Source organism: Telmatherina bonti, assembly GCF_933228915.1.
Source record: "Telmatherina bonti genome assembly, chromosome: 14".
Lineage (NCBI taxonomy): Eukaryota > Metazoa > Chordata > Actinopteri > Atheriniformes > Telmatherinidae > Telmatherina > Telmatherina bonti.
In genome coordinates, this window is record NC_136612.1 from 34062623 (window position 1) to 34080164 (window position 17542).

At 39.3% G+C, this 17542-nt stretch overlaps 1 protein-coding gene across 1 annotated transcript in view; it reads right to left on the bottom strand.

Moving 5' to 3' along the window:
• tmem104 (transmembrane protein 104) overlaps positions 1-7918 on the bottom strand; it is a gene marked incomplete at its 3' end in the record, with an annotated part of 98696 nt that extends 90778 nt beyond the window's left edge. Inside the window, exons 1-4 of the mRNA XM_079252740.1 lie at positions 7794-7918; positions 5362-5428; positions 4575-4696; positions 4156-4237 (exon numbers count right to left, since the gene is read on the bottom strand). Of these exons, the coding sequence (XP_079108866.1) occupies positions 4156-4237; positions 4575-4696; positions 5362-5406 (249 nt within the window). The 5' untranslated portion in view covers positions 5407-5428; positions 7794-7918. The remainder of the gene's footprint in view (positions 1-4155; positions 4238-4574; positions 4697-5361; positions 5429-7793) is intronic.
• Between the last annotated feature and the right edge of the window lie 9624 nt (positions 7919-17542).

Here is a 17542-nt window from a genome sequence, read left to right on the forward strand (position 1 = left end):
GTTGTTCATTGGTTTTTAAATCAAAAAGCATAACAGAGTCACGCAACGGTGTCAAAAACATGAGCTGAACATACAGTAGAAAACTGTTTTTGTTTGCCTCCCTCATTAACAACACCCGTGCAACTAAAATCATGACCCTTAAGTAACCCCCGCGACAAGCGTTACGATACGTGATACCCCCCCCCCTGGTGGATGGGGTACTTATAAAAGAAACATGGCTCCTACAACATCATACATCAAAGTCTATAATATATAATAAATTAAATTAGTAGACGTCTTGATAAAATAACACCGGTATCGGATCAGTACTCGGTATCGGCCGATAACTAAACCCCAGGTATCGGGATCGGTAACAAATAAATGGTATCTGAACGTGCCGACTTCCAGCAGAGTCAAACCTTTTCAGTTTATTTATTTATCTATGAAACTTTTTTCTGGAGTTTCTTTACATTTAAGATAAATATTTTTCTACCTGCCGACTTCAGCTAACAGAAGCTGTGTTTCTATTCATGTTTCACAAGATTAAAGCAATATTTCCTAAATTTACACAATTCTAGTGGTGATGGAAACACAGCTTGTGATACTAAATGTCTGAGCTCCATCTTTTCCCATAAACACACTATTTAGGTTTTAAGCAGCAGACGGATGGTTTCCAACTCCTGTTGTTGACTAGTACAGGTATACACAGAAGCGTTTCCAATGATGCATTAAGTCCATACTGCTATTAATAGCTTTCACTCCAGCTCACAGAAATAAAGAGCATTCAGCAGCAAGCACTTCCTGCTTTATCCCTCTCTGGTTTTCCATTACGTGGGAGGAAAATGCTGAGGAGTACAGCAGCCATGAATCAAAACAGAGAGTTTGTGGCTCAGCGAGAGCCGGGCATCGTAAGTTCTCAAACCCAGGAGTATTAGGAAGGCTTCTGTACCCAGAGGGAACAAAAAGCAAGGAGCGAGCCATTTGGAGTGTGCAAGGTCTTTTTCCACCGACAAAAAAAAAATGATTTAAGACTTTACTCTTTAACCTGGTAATCAAATAAAAACTCTATACTGACAACTTCATTCAGGTTGATGCGTTTTATAGGCAGGTAAAAAAAAAAGCATATTCGGGTTGGATAACAGAAAAGCAACGACCGAAATTCATATTAAACGAGGGAAATGTTACCGTTAAATGGTTTTTACTGGGTTAGAAATAAAAACAGTCACAGTTTCTCACAATAAAGTCAGAAAATTAATGAAGATATAAACACAGTTGTCCTCGTATGTATTCATACCTTCCCATTAAAGGAGGAGGTAGCAGTTGTCTGGGAAATAAGCTGAAATTAACTAAAGTAATAATAAATAAAATTTTAGAAAATCATTACATTATTTTTTAATTCTGGTCCAACAGAAACATTTTTTGACAAAAAGCAAATAAATTTGATACAATAATATATGATACATTACACATTAATATTTTTATGTTTCCACTCCAGTAAGGTGATTTCTGCACCTGTTGACATTTTATCCTACTGATCATCAGAAAAGAGCTCTAATTTGTCCAGGACCAATTTTTTTTGTTTGTTTTGTTTTTTTCTCAACTAAATTAGATGAAAAAACAGAGTCTTACATCACTAAATTATAATTTAACATATTTTTAGTTAGTGTTCCTTTTTTCAGTCTCCAGTTATTTGTTGTAAATGCTGCCTTTTCTTTAATGAAAAGGTTTGAATTTGAGGACGACTATGCATGAGGTGATAAATTTGAGTGATACATGAGGCCAGTCAAGAGATTTTCTACAGAAATGCTTGTGAGTCCCAAGTTTTGAATAAATAAATCAATCAGCAGCTGGTTAGTGGCATACAGGTGTGTCATTCTGCAGCCGCCATCGCTGCATCACAAAGCAGAAAAGGAACAAAACCGAAGCACTGAAAGACAAGTTTTCCTCAAAGCACAATCAAAACTAAAAAATGTCCAATATGGTAACCATGGGAACAGTAATTACACACCACTCTTTGCTGAATCAGCCACAGTGATTCATGTGATGCAAAATGTTGCAGAAAGAGACACCAGGCCGCTGCAGCGCAACGGCGGCTCCAGGAATGTGCATAAGAAATGTCAGTGTGGCGCCAAAACGAGGCAGAGACGTTATTTGTAAGACAGAAAGTTGCAGAGCGCAACCTTAGATTAAAAATTCTACTGAAAACAGTTTCAGTTCATCGTAACTGCACTTCAGTTGACTGTCTTTTTATCGGTGCTGCCGATGGTTGTCTGCTTTGTGGTTCTTGGAGAAGTTCCAGGTGGTTTTCTAAGCAGCTGGTTTTTCCTGTTCTCTCCTCGTATGAATTCAGACGCTTCAGAACAGATTACTGCAGTCATCTGAGACATCGGATCTTGATGGTCATATATGTATGGTCTCATCGAATCCCGATTAAATCCGTGATTTCTGTAAACGTCACTGAGTTTGCTTTTTATTTTCTCACTGAACTCTGATTATTTCTTAAATTCAGGTGAAACCACTTACGTATTATTAGAGGATACCAAAGTTTACACCACTCTGCCCTTTAACTATCTTTATTATCATTTTGTCAGCTAAACCAGTCAACCTTGCCTTACAGACTCTGGATGTCAAACAGGTCTCAGAGGGACGTCGGAGACATTCAACGGCCTTTGGCTTTTTCCTACATCAATTGATTAAAGTTCTGTTTTCTATTCCTTTGATGTGAACCATAGACTGTATATAAAGACATGGGCGGAGCCTTTGTGACGTCACCCGTAGATTTCTGAAGAGCTGAGTTGAAGCTCGGTGGGCGGTTCCTACCGTCGCCACGTTGGCAGCGTCATGCGCGTCGCCTCGCCCGGAAAATACAAATATGTACAAAGAGGTGGAGTTGAGAGGACAGCCGTGAGCATCATGGCGAATGATTGACATCGAGCAAACTCCGAGCTTTCTGTAGCTAAAAGCTAACCAAGCTAACAGGAGCTAACCAGCTAACAGAGGTAAGCGGACTAACGCTAAGTCACATTGTTAACCGGCTAAAAACCGCGGTTGTTCTTCGTTCTTTTTATTTGAAGGGGAAGTTCGGGTACCTGTCAATCAAAAGGACACGCCCATAAATATGCCAATTTCGAGAAAATAAATTCCTTTTAAACGGGTGAGTTAGAAAAAAATGAACTCCCCCCACAGTTGTCATGAAGGTAAACCTGACCTGTTAAACCTAAGATGGATTTTTGAACCAGGCTGTAAACATGTTTATTTCTGCTGTGAAGTTGGTCTTTTTAACATGGGAGTCTATGGGAATTTGCTCTGTTTTGCAGCCCCTAGTGGATGAAGGGGGAACTGCAGTTTTATAGGCTTCACTTTTTACCACCGGAGGTTGCTGCTTGATGTGAACTGAGGAAAATATGTGTTTGTCGTGCTCCGATCATGGAACGTCTGGTACAAAACGTCTGAAGTCTTGTACAGATAGAAAACTGTCCATTTAAACCCAAACACAGTAACAGATTGGACATCTTGCATAGCTGCCATCCTTCTGGTGGTCTGGCATGTTTCTGGGACCAACAGTGTGTTTAGTGGTTTCGCTGGTTCAGTTTTCAGGAGAGACGACGTGTGTGACGCTGGCAGGATGGGAGCTTCAGTTTAACTCTACAGAAACCTACGGGTGACGTCACGGAGGCTCCGCCCATCTTTTTATATACAGTCTATGATTGGGTCTTAAAGCTCTCAGAGTTCAGGATTGTCCAATCACAGCTTTACTCTCAGATTGCAGGTCTGCTTGTGGTTCCTTGAGGTTCTAAAAGTAGAAGAGGAGGCAGAACCTTTGATTCTCAGACCCAGTCTGCTTTAGGAAGTCGACATCCTCGCTGCCTTTCAGATCATCTTCAAGCTTTCCTTCCAGATAAATCTTGTAGTTATGTCTGGCTTGTCGACCTGTATCCACCCCCTTTACCTCTGTAGCTATAGCACAAGCCTGCTGCAGACGTCCCATGATGCATTGGGCTCCTCTGTCCAAAAAGCTAATAAATGGAAATTTATTGATGCCGACACTTCTACCACGTTTTAGCCTGTAAGCGTTTTATTTAATTTAATATTTAGTTTGCATGACACATCAGCACTGCAGGAGGGAAACATGCATCTGACCGACATCACAGAAGCACTGAGAGTTTCCGATCTCACCTCCTCCTGCTCTCTTCTCTTCCAGCGCAGCTGAGCGTTCGCCGCCGCCATCGCCTCGATCACGAAGGTGGTGGTCATGTAGCTGGTGGGAGGAGGACGACGCGACACGTTAAAGAGAAATACCATCATTTCCATCTGCATTTCACTCCAGAAATAAACTGTTTTATTCATGAGAAAAGGTGCATTTTTAACTAATTATTCTTCCATAAACAACATGAAAACTGAATTACTTAAAACGTGCTTCATGAATGCTTTTTAGTGTTTTATTTGATGTTAAAACGCCTTGAAAACATCAATGACCTTGCATGTCCCATTAAACCTGAATAACATCTGCATAAACACAGAAACATAGACATCAGAAAATGTCTTTCTAAGTAACTAATCAGAAGGAAAGTCTGAAAAACTAAAACAAAAATCACCTCATAAATCCCAAAAAGGCGATGAGTGATAAGCTGACCACCCAACCGGCCGTGGCGAAGGCCTTCGGCATCGTCAGAGCTCCGGTTCCCACGATCAGATTAAACATGTACACCAGCCCCACCTGGAGAGGAAACATGACCCCTTTCATACTGCACCTTTCTTTTCATATTCATTATTTACTTCAGGAAGCTTCATTAGGTGTAAAATCTCGGGTTGGATTGTATCTGTTTGCCTCCATCTGGTCGACAAAGATCAAACTACCAGCTGGACGAAACGACTGGCTGAGAGGAGATGGAGTCATTTAGGCAGGACTGCATTATCAGGCAGCAGAGCACTTTAATCATTAAAGCTTTCACTTCCTGGAAAAACAAACATCTGACCTGCAGAAACAAGCCTCATGCTGAAGCAAGCAAAAGCAAAGATGAGCCGAGTGAGCTGTCAAAACCCAAAAAGACCAAATAATAAAAAGAGGATGTTGGGCTTCCTCTTCGTTTTTCACTACTTTCATGTGACACGACTTCGCTCGCTGACACGTCAGAAGCCGTCTGAGCAGGGCCAAAGCTGCCATTCAACACAAGAGGCACGGAAAAGGAGTTTTCCACGTAAACATGTGGGAATCATGCAACTCCTGTCAGGTGGACTTTCACTCCAGATGTATATTCAGGACTGTGATGATTAGCAACATGTTTAACAGAGTGTTCCCAAATATAGGAAGACGAAACAAGTGCCTGATCTTAAATAACCCCACATGTATCTCATTAAACAAGCTTCCAGCATGATACTCACAAATGGGGAGTACGGTTCTCCGGTGTCAGTAATACCACCCGCCATAGCTGGTGACTGCAAGGCTCAGCTGAGGGGAAACAACAAGACAAGCTCTTATTTACCTCGTTAAGACCAGAATTTATAGATATTATTCCCACAAAGTCATTTTTCTCTGTTATTATGGGTAGTCTGGTGCAGTAAAACCGAGGAGAGGTGTCGCCGAAGCAAAGCCAAAACAGTCTTGGCAGGCCTTGATGTGGGTCTCGACCTCATAAATAAATAACGTCAGCATCAACACAAACAAGCACAAGCAGTCAGGTTCCATGTTGTTTTAAAGGTTTCATTTTAAAAAAAGATAAAGTATGTGAAATTATATCAGAAAAAAAAGATTTTTTGTTGCTACAATGTCTGTACTTATTCTAATATTTTGAGGGGTTAGCGGATTGATCCAGATATAGATACTATCGATACCAAAGCTAGTATTGGTATCGTATGATACCAATGAGATTATATTGATATTATTCTTGCAGAGATTTGGGGGCAAAAAGCTAAAGACTGTAAATAAAAGGCAACAAAAGTAGCTTCTGTTTTTGTTTAGCTAATTTGCATTGTTGCCTTTATTTTTCTCAACGAAGTCACAAAACAGACTAACAGCTGTTTTTTTTTTGTTGTTGTTGCATTGACGACATTGTTTTATATTTTTCACCAACAAAAAAGCCTAAATTAAAATGTCTTTAATCAAACAAAGTGAAACTGTTTTATTATTATCATAATCAACAATTAAATCAACCATTACATATTAACCAAATGTGACTTTGTCAACGTTTTAAAGCAAATGAACACCTGCTCAGTTTTTCAGTACTTCCTGCTCATCATGCTGATCTCTAACTCCATAAAGAACCAAAGAAGAGTCCGAACCATGAATTGACCACTAAATATTTCAGTTCCGCAGTGATCTTCATCACGTTATTCACATTTAAACACTGTAAGCTGCTGACGCACTGACGTTTCATGCTGCTGTTGGCTTGTTTAGGTGAATGAAGAGAAGGAAAATACCATTACATGATCCATTCTCCATCAGCTTCACCCAATTACTGAATAACCTTAACTTTATGAGAGTGGTGTAATGTTGCAATACTTCCAGTTTTATATTTTTATAAGTGTTTTTAAAAAATATTTTATTGTTGCTTTCATTAGCTCATGTTTAACCCGGCCTAATCTGCTTTAAACTTTCAAAGATCCTGGTTGCTCATGATGGTTTTATGTTTTGCAACATAATTTTGCTCTCTGCATTATTCAATATTGTTTTGATGTAAATAACACATTTTGAGCCAATAAAGGTTTAGGAGTGCATCTCTATTTGCAAATATACAGTTGTGCTCATATTTATTCATACCCTTTGAAGGAAAAAAAAACAGCTGCCTGTAAAATAAGCTGAAACTGACAAAAGTAATAATAAATAAATGTTTTGTGAAAATTATTACATTATTTTCTAATTCTGGTTCAATATTTTTTTTAAAAGCAAACAAATAAGATAATTTATTACATATTACATCACTCATAAAATCATAGGGATGGGAAAATTGAATTGAAAAATCGGAAATCAGGATTTTTTATTTTTCTTCACAATTTTAAAAAAGTTTTTGATTGTTAAAAAAAAATTTTTTCAAATAAATGAAATGAATGTACTATAAATTTTTTGTCATTTTTATTGTTTTTATTGATCTTTTTACTTGTTTTCTTGGGCATTATAGCAGCAGAATGATGGTCTGGCTACTGCGTTGTTTTTTCCTCATTTAAATGAAGAAAAATGACGAGCAAAGAAGAAGTTTTATGGGTTTTTTATTTTGTTTGTTTTTAATCTACAAAAATCAGTAATATCGAAGAACTCTGAGAATCGCAATTTAAATCAAATCGGCACCCAAAAAAATCGGAATCGAATCGGGACAAAAGCATATATCGCCCCAGCCCTTTAAACTAATATTTAGTTGAACAATCTTTTAATGTTTCCGTTTTCTGTTCCTCTCAGTCAGACTTCTGCACCTGTTGACAGGTATTTTGTCCCACTGTTCAACAGAAAAGTCTCTAATTTGTCCAGGACCAATTTGTTTGTTTGTTTGTTTGTTTTTTTCTTTTTTCAACTCAATTAAATGAAAAAACAGTGACTTATATTACTAGATTATATTTTTGCAAATTTTTATTTATTGTTCCCTTTTTAAGTCTCCAGTTATTTGAGTGACTGTTGTAAATTCAGCCTTTTCTTTAATGAAAGGGAATGAATACATATGAGCACAACTGTACATGTTATTATTCATCTCACTTCACTGCCTCGGAGGAGCGACATTACAGTCATGTTTCTTTACCAAGTTTCTTCATAAAGCGATGAAGACGTCTGGTTGTCCTGCAGCTGGAAACACCAGCGTGTTTACGGACAAACAGGAAAACATCCATACCTGCCTCCAGTCCTCTTGCTAATGTAGCTGCTAGCTCAGCAAGGTGCTGTAAACTGGGAGTTGGACGAGAACCAGTCTGCGAGCAGAAAAAACCAGTTTCCTTCAGCCAGCATGGGCTGTTCGCTGTCACAGAGCTGGAATAAAGACAAAAACAAGACTGGACATGTTCCTCTGGGCTACAATGCTTCTGACACTGAGCTCAGTGAAACTGCACAACCAGCTGACCCGCTTCCTCGTGACCATAACTTCCTGTGCAGCTAACGCATTTCCGGTTTCTGGCTTCAAAGTAAAAGCCTCGCTGTGGTTGCATGTTCTTAATACCATTTTCTTGGATAATTTAAGTAATTTTCTCAAGATAACTGATTAACAAATGCAGGGTGAGGAGAGGGCTGAAGATGTTACGAGTTGAAAACAGAAAAATATTAAGAAAAAAATCAGACTTGCTCAGTCCTGGGAAGCAGGGATCCTCAATCCAGGTCTTCAAGGACGAGTGTCCTGCAGCTTTCCCAAGTGTCCCTGCTGGAACACACCTGACTCACAATTAGACAAGCTCTGCACATATCTATTCTATTTTATATGCTATTCTACAGTCATTTAGCAGATGCTTTTGTCCAAAGCGACTTACATATGAGTGAGAACAACACAAGCATGAAGTCAAACAGTAGAGGACATCGTAGGAAGGTGCTGGTGGACTGTCCAGTTGGAAGCAGGTCCATGAAGTGCTACAGGCTTTTTTTTGTTTGCTTGTTTGTTGTTTAATATCTGCTAAATATCTGCTAAAAGGATTTGAATCATGTGTATTGCAGCATAGACATTTGGAAAGCCTGCAGGACTTCGACACTCGAGGACCTAGATTAAGGATCCCTGATTTAGAGACTCAAATCAGCCAAACATGCAGGTTTTTCAACTGATGGAGGAAGCCAGAAAAAAAACACAAATACACGGAGGGAACTCCACACAGGGTTCCCCAGAAACCTTCCTGTTAATGTGTATGATTTATGAAAAAAAAAAAAAAAAAGAAAAGAGAAAATAAGTATGAACATAAATAAATTGCAGTGGAATCTGTGTTGAACTGGTTGTGCTCCTGGTTTCCAATCTAACTTCTGCAGGAACCAATGACCTGGGATAAGAGGCATCGAGGGGGAGGACTGTTTTTCAACAATGATGAGAGCTTAGCCGTTATCTTCTTCTCTCCCAACACCTAAACTGGTGGGTCCAAGGTGTATCCCAGTACAGAGTCATGCAGTCAAGTCAGCAACAGATGCAGGCTGATGTCAGACGGAGGAACATCAAATACTTCCAATTTCACTTCTATCAACTTGTTATCTTGAGAAAACAAACTTTATTTTCTGCAGATAATGGGATAAAATATGTTATCAGTAAAAAAACAGTCCTCCTAATCTAGAGATAACAAGATATTTAACTTGTTTTCTACAGATAATGACCACAAAAAGAAAAATAGTTGAGCACAGCAGCTCTCAGCTTCTATAGTGTGTGTGTGTGTGTGTGTGTGTGTGTGTGTGTGTGTGTGTGTGTGTGTGTGTGTCTGTGTGTCTGTGTGTGTGTGTGTGTGTGTGTTTTGCATGTTCCAATATGGCATTTCACACTTTTAAAAAAGTAAAAGAAAACTAAAATTCTTTTCTCTCACAACTTTTAATTTTTATCTCAAACATAAGTTGTTGTGTTTTTTAAACTCTATGTTGCTATTAGAGGATGGAAAATTTAACATTTAGTTATTTAACAAAAAAGGCTTTTAATTTAATTATCATGGTGCTTGAATGTGTGCTTTTGTGACTCCAACATAATTATCAATATAAGTAATGAATAAATTAATCCTAAGAACGATTAAAGTCATCCTAGGAACCAGTAAAGTAATCCAGGGAATGAGTAAAGTAATCATAAAAATGATTAGAGTAATCATAAGAATGTTTAAAGTAATCCTGAGAATGATTAAAGTAACCCAAGGAACCAGTAAAGTAATCCCAGGAACCAGTAAAGTAATCCCAGGAATAAGTAAAGTAATTCTGGGAATGAGTAAACTTAAATAAACTTTAAATTAATTTTAAAAAATAAAATTTAAAAAAAGCTTAATACGTGATGAGGATGATGATGTTCTACAATAGAAGGTAAAAAGTGAAGCTGAACAGGTTTCCAGGTGTTTAATAGAGATAAATATCTCAGGAAGTCATCAGCTGATGATGATGATGATGATGATGATGATGATGATGATGGACACCTCTATCAATGGTCAGTCAGGAGCCAGGGATACTTCTGGTCTGATTAACAGGATATTTGAGCTTATGTGTGTGTGTGTGTGTGTGTGTGCGTGCGTGCGTGCGTGCGTGCGTGCGTGCGTGTGTGTGCGTGTGCGTGCGTGCGTGCGTGCGTGCGTGCGTGCGTGTGTGTGTGTGTGTGTGTGTGTGTGTGTGTGTGTGTGTGTGTGCGCATCCGCCTGCAGTGAAACGAACCAGAACGTTGTATTGAAATGCTGCAGGAGGCATGACGGTGATTGTCTCTCAACTGGACATCCGTCTCACATACCTGTTACCTCTTCTACATTTCTGTTCGTATTCTCAGATTAAAACCCGAGTTCGCTTTGCCGACCACAGATGACATCAGCTGGGTTGATATGTTGACTTTTCGCTGCAGCTGCAGGTCAACAATAGAAAAGTCTGGGTGATTTGCTTTACATCACTTTCCCACAGAAGACAGGGACAAAGCGAGCAGACCGCAGGAACAAAGAGCTGCTTCTTTACACGCTGACAGTCTAATTAAGCAGATCTATCGCTGTCTGGTTTGCACTTTCATAAGGCTGTTTGTGTAAACATGTGGAAAGCTTAAAAAGCTCCAGTCAGACTGAGCTGCAGGCAAACAGTCATGACAGCTCTGAGGACATTAGCTTTTCTTGCTTTAATTGGTAAATAACTCTTCTGAACTTTAATTACATGTAATTCGATTCCAGCAGTTTGTTTTTGCTTCTTATGAAGAATAAATTAATGTCTTGCAGGTGTTTGCAGCGCTGAGACCCCAGTCTGCTCGTACTACAATCTACTGAATCACCTGAACTTGACATCTTCTAATGAACTCCTACAAATCATGCGACCAGTGAAACACTGGACCAGAACCACCCTCGTCCAGGTGGAAATGTTGGTGTACGGCATCCTGGATGTGGTAAGTGTCCTCATCATCCTCTGCATGTTGACGAAGGTTTCATTTGTTATATCCAACAATACAGTGAGGTTATCTGTGTTTTCTTTTCCTCAAAACTGTTTCTGTTATTGTTTATATTAGCAGATGCAGCTTATATTAGATCAACACTTTATTTTGATCACATAAATCTATTATTCACTAAAGCAACATTAAGTTTGGGAGGATTTACCAAATAACAGATTAAAATCTTCGTCACGAGGATGATTTTTTTATGCCTCCTTTCTTAAACGACTTACCAAAAATAAATAGTTATCTCCACAACTACCAGGGTGTCCACAAAGCTCAGATATGTGACACAATTACAGATGTGTTAGAATCAACATATGCGTTACCGTGTTGCAGTAAATTGAACTGGAACACAGCAGAACAATGTTGTCTCTCCTAAAAAAACAACGTTACTTTCAGTCACAACTAAAAGATAGCAGAACATTTCTAAGAAAAAGTAAAATAATCCTAGGAACTTGTAAATTTATTCTAGGAACAAGGAAAGTTATCCTAGGAACCAGTTAAAAAAAAAACGTAGGAACCGGAAAAGTAATCCTAGAAATGGGTAATGTAATCCGAGAAACCGGTACAGTAATACTAAGAACCAGTAAAGTAAGCCTAGGAACCAGTGAAGTAGTCCTAAGAACCAGTAAAGAAATCCTAAGAACCAGTAAAGTAGTCCTAAGAACCAGTAAAGTAGTCCTAGGAACCAGTAAAGTAGTCCTAAGAACCAGTAAAGAAATCCTAAGAACCAGTAAAGTAGTCCTAAGAACCAGTAAAGTAGTCCTAGGAACCAGTAAAGTAGTCATAGTAACCAGTAAAGTAATCCTAGGAACCAGTAAAGTAGTCCTAGGAACCAGTAAAGTAATCCTAGGAACCAGTAAAGTAGTCCTAAGAACCAGTAAAGTAGTCCTAGGAACCAGTAAAGTAATCCTAGGAACCAGTAAAGTAATCCTAGGAACCAGTAAAGTAGTCATAGTAACCAGTAAAGTAATCCTAGGAACCAGTAAAGTAGTCCTAGGAACCAGTAAAGTAATCCTAGGAACCAGTAAAGTAGTCCTAAGAACCAGTAAAGTAGTCCTAGGAACCAGTAAAGTAATCCTAGGAACCAGTAAAGTAATCCTAGGAACCAGTAAGGTAATCCTAGGAACCAGTAAGGTAATCCTAGGAACCAGTAAAGTAATCCTAGGAACCAGTAAAGTAGTCATAGCAACCAGTAAAGTAATCCTAGGAACCAGTAAAGTAATCCTAGGAACCAGTAAGGTAATCCTAGGAACCAGTAAGGTAATCCTAGGAACCAGTAAGGTAATCCTAGGAACCAGTAAAGTAATCCTAGGAACCAGTAAGGTAATCCTAGGAACCAGTAAAGTAGTCCTAGGAACCAGTAAGGTAATCCTAGGAACCAGTAAGGTAATCCTAGGAACCAGTAAAGTAATCCTAGGAACCAGTAAAGTAATCCTAGGAACCAGTAAGGTAATCCTAGGAACCAGTAAAGTAACCCATAGGAACCAGTAAAGGCAGACGGCGAACAGAAACAGCAAATGTGCTGATAAAACAGTCGGATGTCCAGTTTAACTCTGGAGAACAGCCGTCAGACATTTAGATGGAAAATTGACACAAGAAAGTACTTTTACTAAAATGTATAAAAGCTAACGTTGCAGTGTTTTTCCACAGCGCGTTGACATCTCTGTTCCCCAGGAAGTGTGTCTTCTTCCACAGTAAATTATTATGCACTCCTCTGAAAAGGTATTTTTCAGTTCTGCTGAAGTGATTTAACGCTTACCTTCAAGATCTTACAGAAAGGTTCGGAAGTTCTTGTGGATTTATGCCTTTGCTGCAGGTTTCTACGTATCGCTTCATTCATTCAGGGAATATTAATCAGAATATAAAACAAAGAATAAAATAAAATGTCACAGATATGAGTGTATTAATCTGCATTTTGTCCATCAGTCTCAAATGATGTTATGGTGATCAACTAATACTGACTTTCATGCATCAGCCTCTCCAGCAGGCATGATACCGAACCAAGGAATGACACCGGAGTAAAAGAGACATATGAACGTTTAATCAGCTCTTTTTGGGTGGAAAGTCACTGAGACTGCACTGATTCCTATGACTAATTAGTATGCATGTTTTAAAGGTAATACACTGCATATCTAATCAGTGATGAAGATAGTTGTACCAGGTAGCGGAGTCCAGAACCTGTTGATAGCAGATAAAGTTGGGAGGATGATGGCATTGGAGACGTTAGCGGTGCTTTTCCAGTCTCCCTCAGCTTATATCAAACAACGGGAAAAAAAAGCACTTGGAGAGTGTAAACCTCCGCCAAGGGCCACATTTCTCCCCTTATTGTAATTATTTATGAATTATTCTTCCTATTATGAAAATTCCAAAGGCCCCCTATTTTTTCATATTCTGGATCATGGTATCCGGATCGATTCCTTTACCTGGATCAGACTTCGATATATTTTACAACCTGTTGGAAACTTCTTGTATTATTTTCCTAAGTGCTCCGACCATTTTCGTTGGAGTTATATGCACAAATGTTGAAAATGGCCCTATCTCTTAATGTTAAAGAATCTTTTAAAAAGTTCCTGGATCCAAACGGTGATCCGAAAACCACCAACATTAAATCAGTTCTTCCTTCTAACATTTCCAACAACTCCTGAAAATTTCATGATAATCCGTCCATAACTTTTTCAGTTTACTTGCACACAAACAGAAAACACATAAACGCTGGTAAAAACATAACCTCCATGGCGGCGGTAATGAATGTCAAAGAAAATCCTGGTTTCTCAGCTGAAGCCACAAGCTGCTTCTGTTGTAAATGCTGTTAAATATTCACCACATCACGGCTGATTGTCTGCAGGATGAGAAGTCTCAATTGGTCTCCCTGCACGTGTCCATCCACAAGGTAAGAGGGAGTTTGGGGTTCATTTTCTTCTTCACCCGTTTGTGTCACAAATATTTTAAAATCAACTTTAATTTTTGCAGTTTTGGGAAAATGAATTCCTGAAATGGGATTCCTCTAAGTTTTGTGGGATAGATGTGCTGACTGTTCCCAGATCGATGCTCTGGATTCCGGATATAACTATCAAGGAGGAGTAAGTGCTATTCATTAAATCTGGGTGTGATAATAGATATTTCCTTTAAACCATTTAAGGCTTTAAAAACGATTAATAAAATCTCGTACTGGGTCCTGAAACTAACTGGAAGGCAGCACCGATGTGATCACATCGCCTTATTCCTGGAAGTAAAATAAGACCTTGGATGTAAATCTGCAACGTTTTTAAGGCCTTAAGTTTAAAGTTTTGTAACTTTAGACATTCTTAGACTTTTTAAGACTTCACTACAACCATGTTTTTCCACACACTGATTCTACATTGTGGTTTAAGGCCACATTCACATCAGTTTTTTTTATCCAAATCCGAGTCTATTTGCTCGGAAAGTCCGCTTCGTTTGGGGAAATGTGATTGCGCCAATGAAGCGGACTCGGTCCGCCTACAAACCCAGGTCTGGGTCCATTTAAAGTGGACCAAATACAGGAAGCGGGCTACAAAAAATGTCACTTCCTGTAATCGGCGTAGCATTGCATTGTGGGTAAATGCATAGCAATGGCGTTAAGGGTCCTCTGCCTCGTCTGGTGTTCATACTGCATCCATTGTTGCAGTGTATTTCTGCAGTATACTTGCATAAGACACAATAAAAACAGTTTTCTTCTTCATGCGGGTCTTGTCCTCTTTTTCGCTAAATACCTGTGTACCTGTGTACCTTCCTCTGGTGGGAAGGGGGATATATTATTCTAGTGGTTTGACTGGTTTAACCAAAGCACAGAATGAACACGATCTCGGTCTGCATGAATACAACCCCTTACTAGTCAGTCGGACAGAGTCTAGCGAACTATCCTGATGTGAATGCACCCTCAGATTTTGTTCGATTTAACTCGAACTGCATCATTCATGTGTTGTTGCTCATCTGAGGTTTCATTTATCTGATTTGAATTTGCAAAAAAGAACAAGTTCTTCTTACCAAAGAGAACTAAACCAGTTTTGTCAACGTTTTTGTCTGTTTCCTTGAGTGCCTCTGATACTGGGTCAGTTCATGAGAGTCCCCATGCCAGTTTGGATCCCAATGGATTGGTGCATGTGCGATCGCAGCAGAAAGTGACCTCCAACTGTCAACTCAACCTCTTCAGGTTCCCTTTTGATTTGCAAATCTGCAAAATCACGTTTTCATCCATGGCCATGAGCGGTAAATTCCATCATTTCTTGCCTGCCTTTAATTCAGTTTTCTTTTTTAAACACTTGTTAATGTTTCCTTTTTCATTATCTGCACAGAGGAATACATCAGACTGATCAAATTAAAAAATGACACCCTCTTCCCGATGCGGGACGAGCCGTTCACAAGGTCGCAGGGAGAATGGAAACTCATCAGCATTAAAGTTGACATACAAACTAATAACATAAAAAATTCCTCTAAAAGCGAACTGGTTCACATGGTATGAACACATTTTTATATAAATATCAATTATATATTTATATAAATATAAATATATAAATATCAGTGATTGGTGTGTTTGTTTGTGATTAATTTGACTGTTTTTTAACAGGTGATACTCCAAAGGAAACCGTTTCTTTATGTGATCAACTTAATTCTGCCGCTGTTGTATCTACTGGTCCTGGATCTGGCTTCTTTCTTTGTCAGTGAGGCCAGAGGTGAAAAGCTGGGCTTCAAAGTGACGATACTTCTCTCCATCTTCGTCTTACTGCTGATTCTTCAGGACATTTTGCCCTCCACTGAAGAAAACATGCCAATGATTGGTAAGCAGCTTCAGAATGAAGACCAGAGATCTGGTCTTTTGTGTTTTACGTAAAACGACACTGACAAGAAAATCTTTGCACCTTTTTTTCTAGCAATCTACTGTCTTTCGGTCTTTACCCTGGTTTGGGTAAGCGTCCTGGAGGCCATGTTGATAAGCTTCATAACTGATCTTGATGGTTCTTGTGGACAGGAGAGCCAGTATACAGATGGTGAAGTGAGGGTCAACAGTCACAATGGTACGTTTTGTTTCCGCTCATTTATAACCCTATGTTTTGTCTGCGTTAACAGACTCTGTCCATATTTTAAGCATGTCCCACTCGCACATGCTTGTAATTACCAAACGAGAGTTTATTTGCAATGTATTTCCTCATTAAACATAGATTCTTTTTAAATTCTAGTGAAATATTCGACATAGAAGCTGAAGAAAGGAGAATCATTCGAGATTGCCAAAGATTTTTCTATCCTGGCCTAAAAGCTTCTAAATCATCTTTATGTTCTAGAATCACAATTAGTATTACAGTTTCATTGTCTAAGCCAGCCCACCTGGCTGACAACAGAAAATGCCCCAAATCAGGGGGTCTGATTTAGCATTAGTCACCTTCAAGTGTTTTTTACGGATCATTCTTTGGTATTTCAGACAATAACTGCATTTTAACTGCCCCAAGAATTGCTCAAAACCATAGACCCTATACGTAAGATGGACAACTACTAGAACGTGTGAGTGACATTTGCATAAATAACAAGAATTATCTATTTAAAATTCTTCTCCTCACCTAAAAATCTCTTGGGGCCCATGCTCCATTGGATCCAAGCGGCAACTTCCGGCAGTTAAAAGTGAAGGCTATGCGGAAGTGCATAAAATTGCAGTTCCCCCTTCATCCACTAGGGGCTCCAAAACAGAACAAATCCCCAAAGACTCCCATGTTAAAAAGACCAACTTCACAGCAGGAATAAACATGTTTACAGCAGAAATAAACATGTTTTTTCAGTTTATAGGTCAGGTTTACCTTCACGACAACTGTGGGGGGAGTGATTTTTTTTTTTCTAACTCGCCAGTTTAAAGGTAATTTAATCTCGAAATTCGGCACATTTAGGGGTGTGTCTTTTTGATTGTCAGGTACCCGATCTCCCACTTCAAGTAAGAAGAACGTAGAACAACCGTGGTTTTTAGCCGGTTAACAACGGGACTTAGCTTTAGCCCGCTTACCTCCGTTAGCTGGTTAGCTACTGTTATCTCTGGGTTAGCTCGGTTAGCTCTTAGCTACAGAAGCTCGAAGTTCGCTCGATGCCAATCATCCACCATGATGCTCACAGCTCTTCCTCTTTGTCCATATATGTATTTTCCGGCCGAGACGACATGCACCCCCATCGCCAATATGGCGATGGTAATTCAGCTCTTCAGAAACCTATGGGTGACGTCACGGAGGCTCCGTCCATCTTTTCATGAATGGTCTATGCTCAAAACATAAACATCGGAATAATCTACATTTATAAAAACCTCTCAAATGTTGCTAAAAGGTTTTTACACTCTCATGAGGTGAGATGTGTATGTATAAAACGTATCTGACCCTCCTGTTTAAAATCACTAAGCAGACGCCAGCAAAAGCTGCATCTTCTCCCCGAGAGGGGCGTGGAGTGGGTGTGGACAGTACCGATCCTGAACATTCGAAGCAGAGGTGTCCAGCTCCAGTCCTCAAGGGCTACAGTCCTGCAGGTTTTCCATGTTTCCCTGC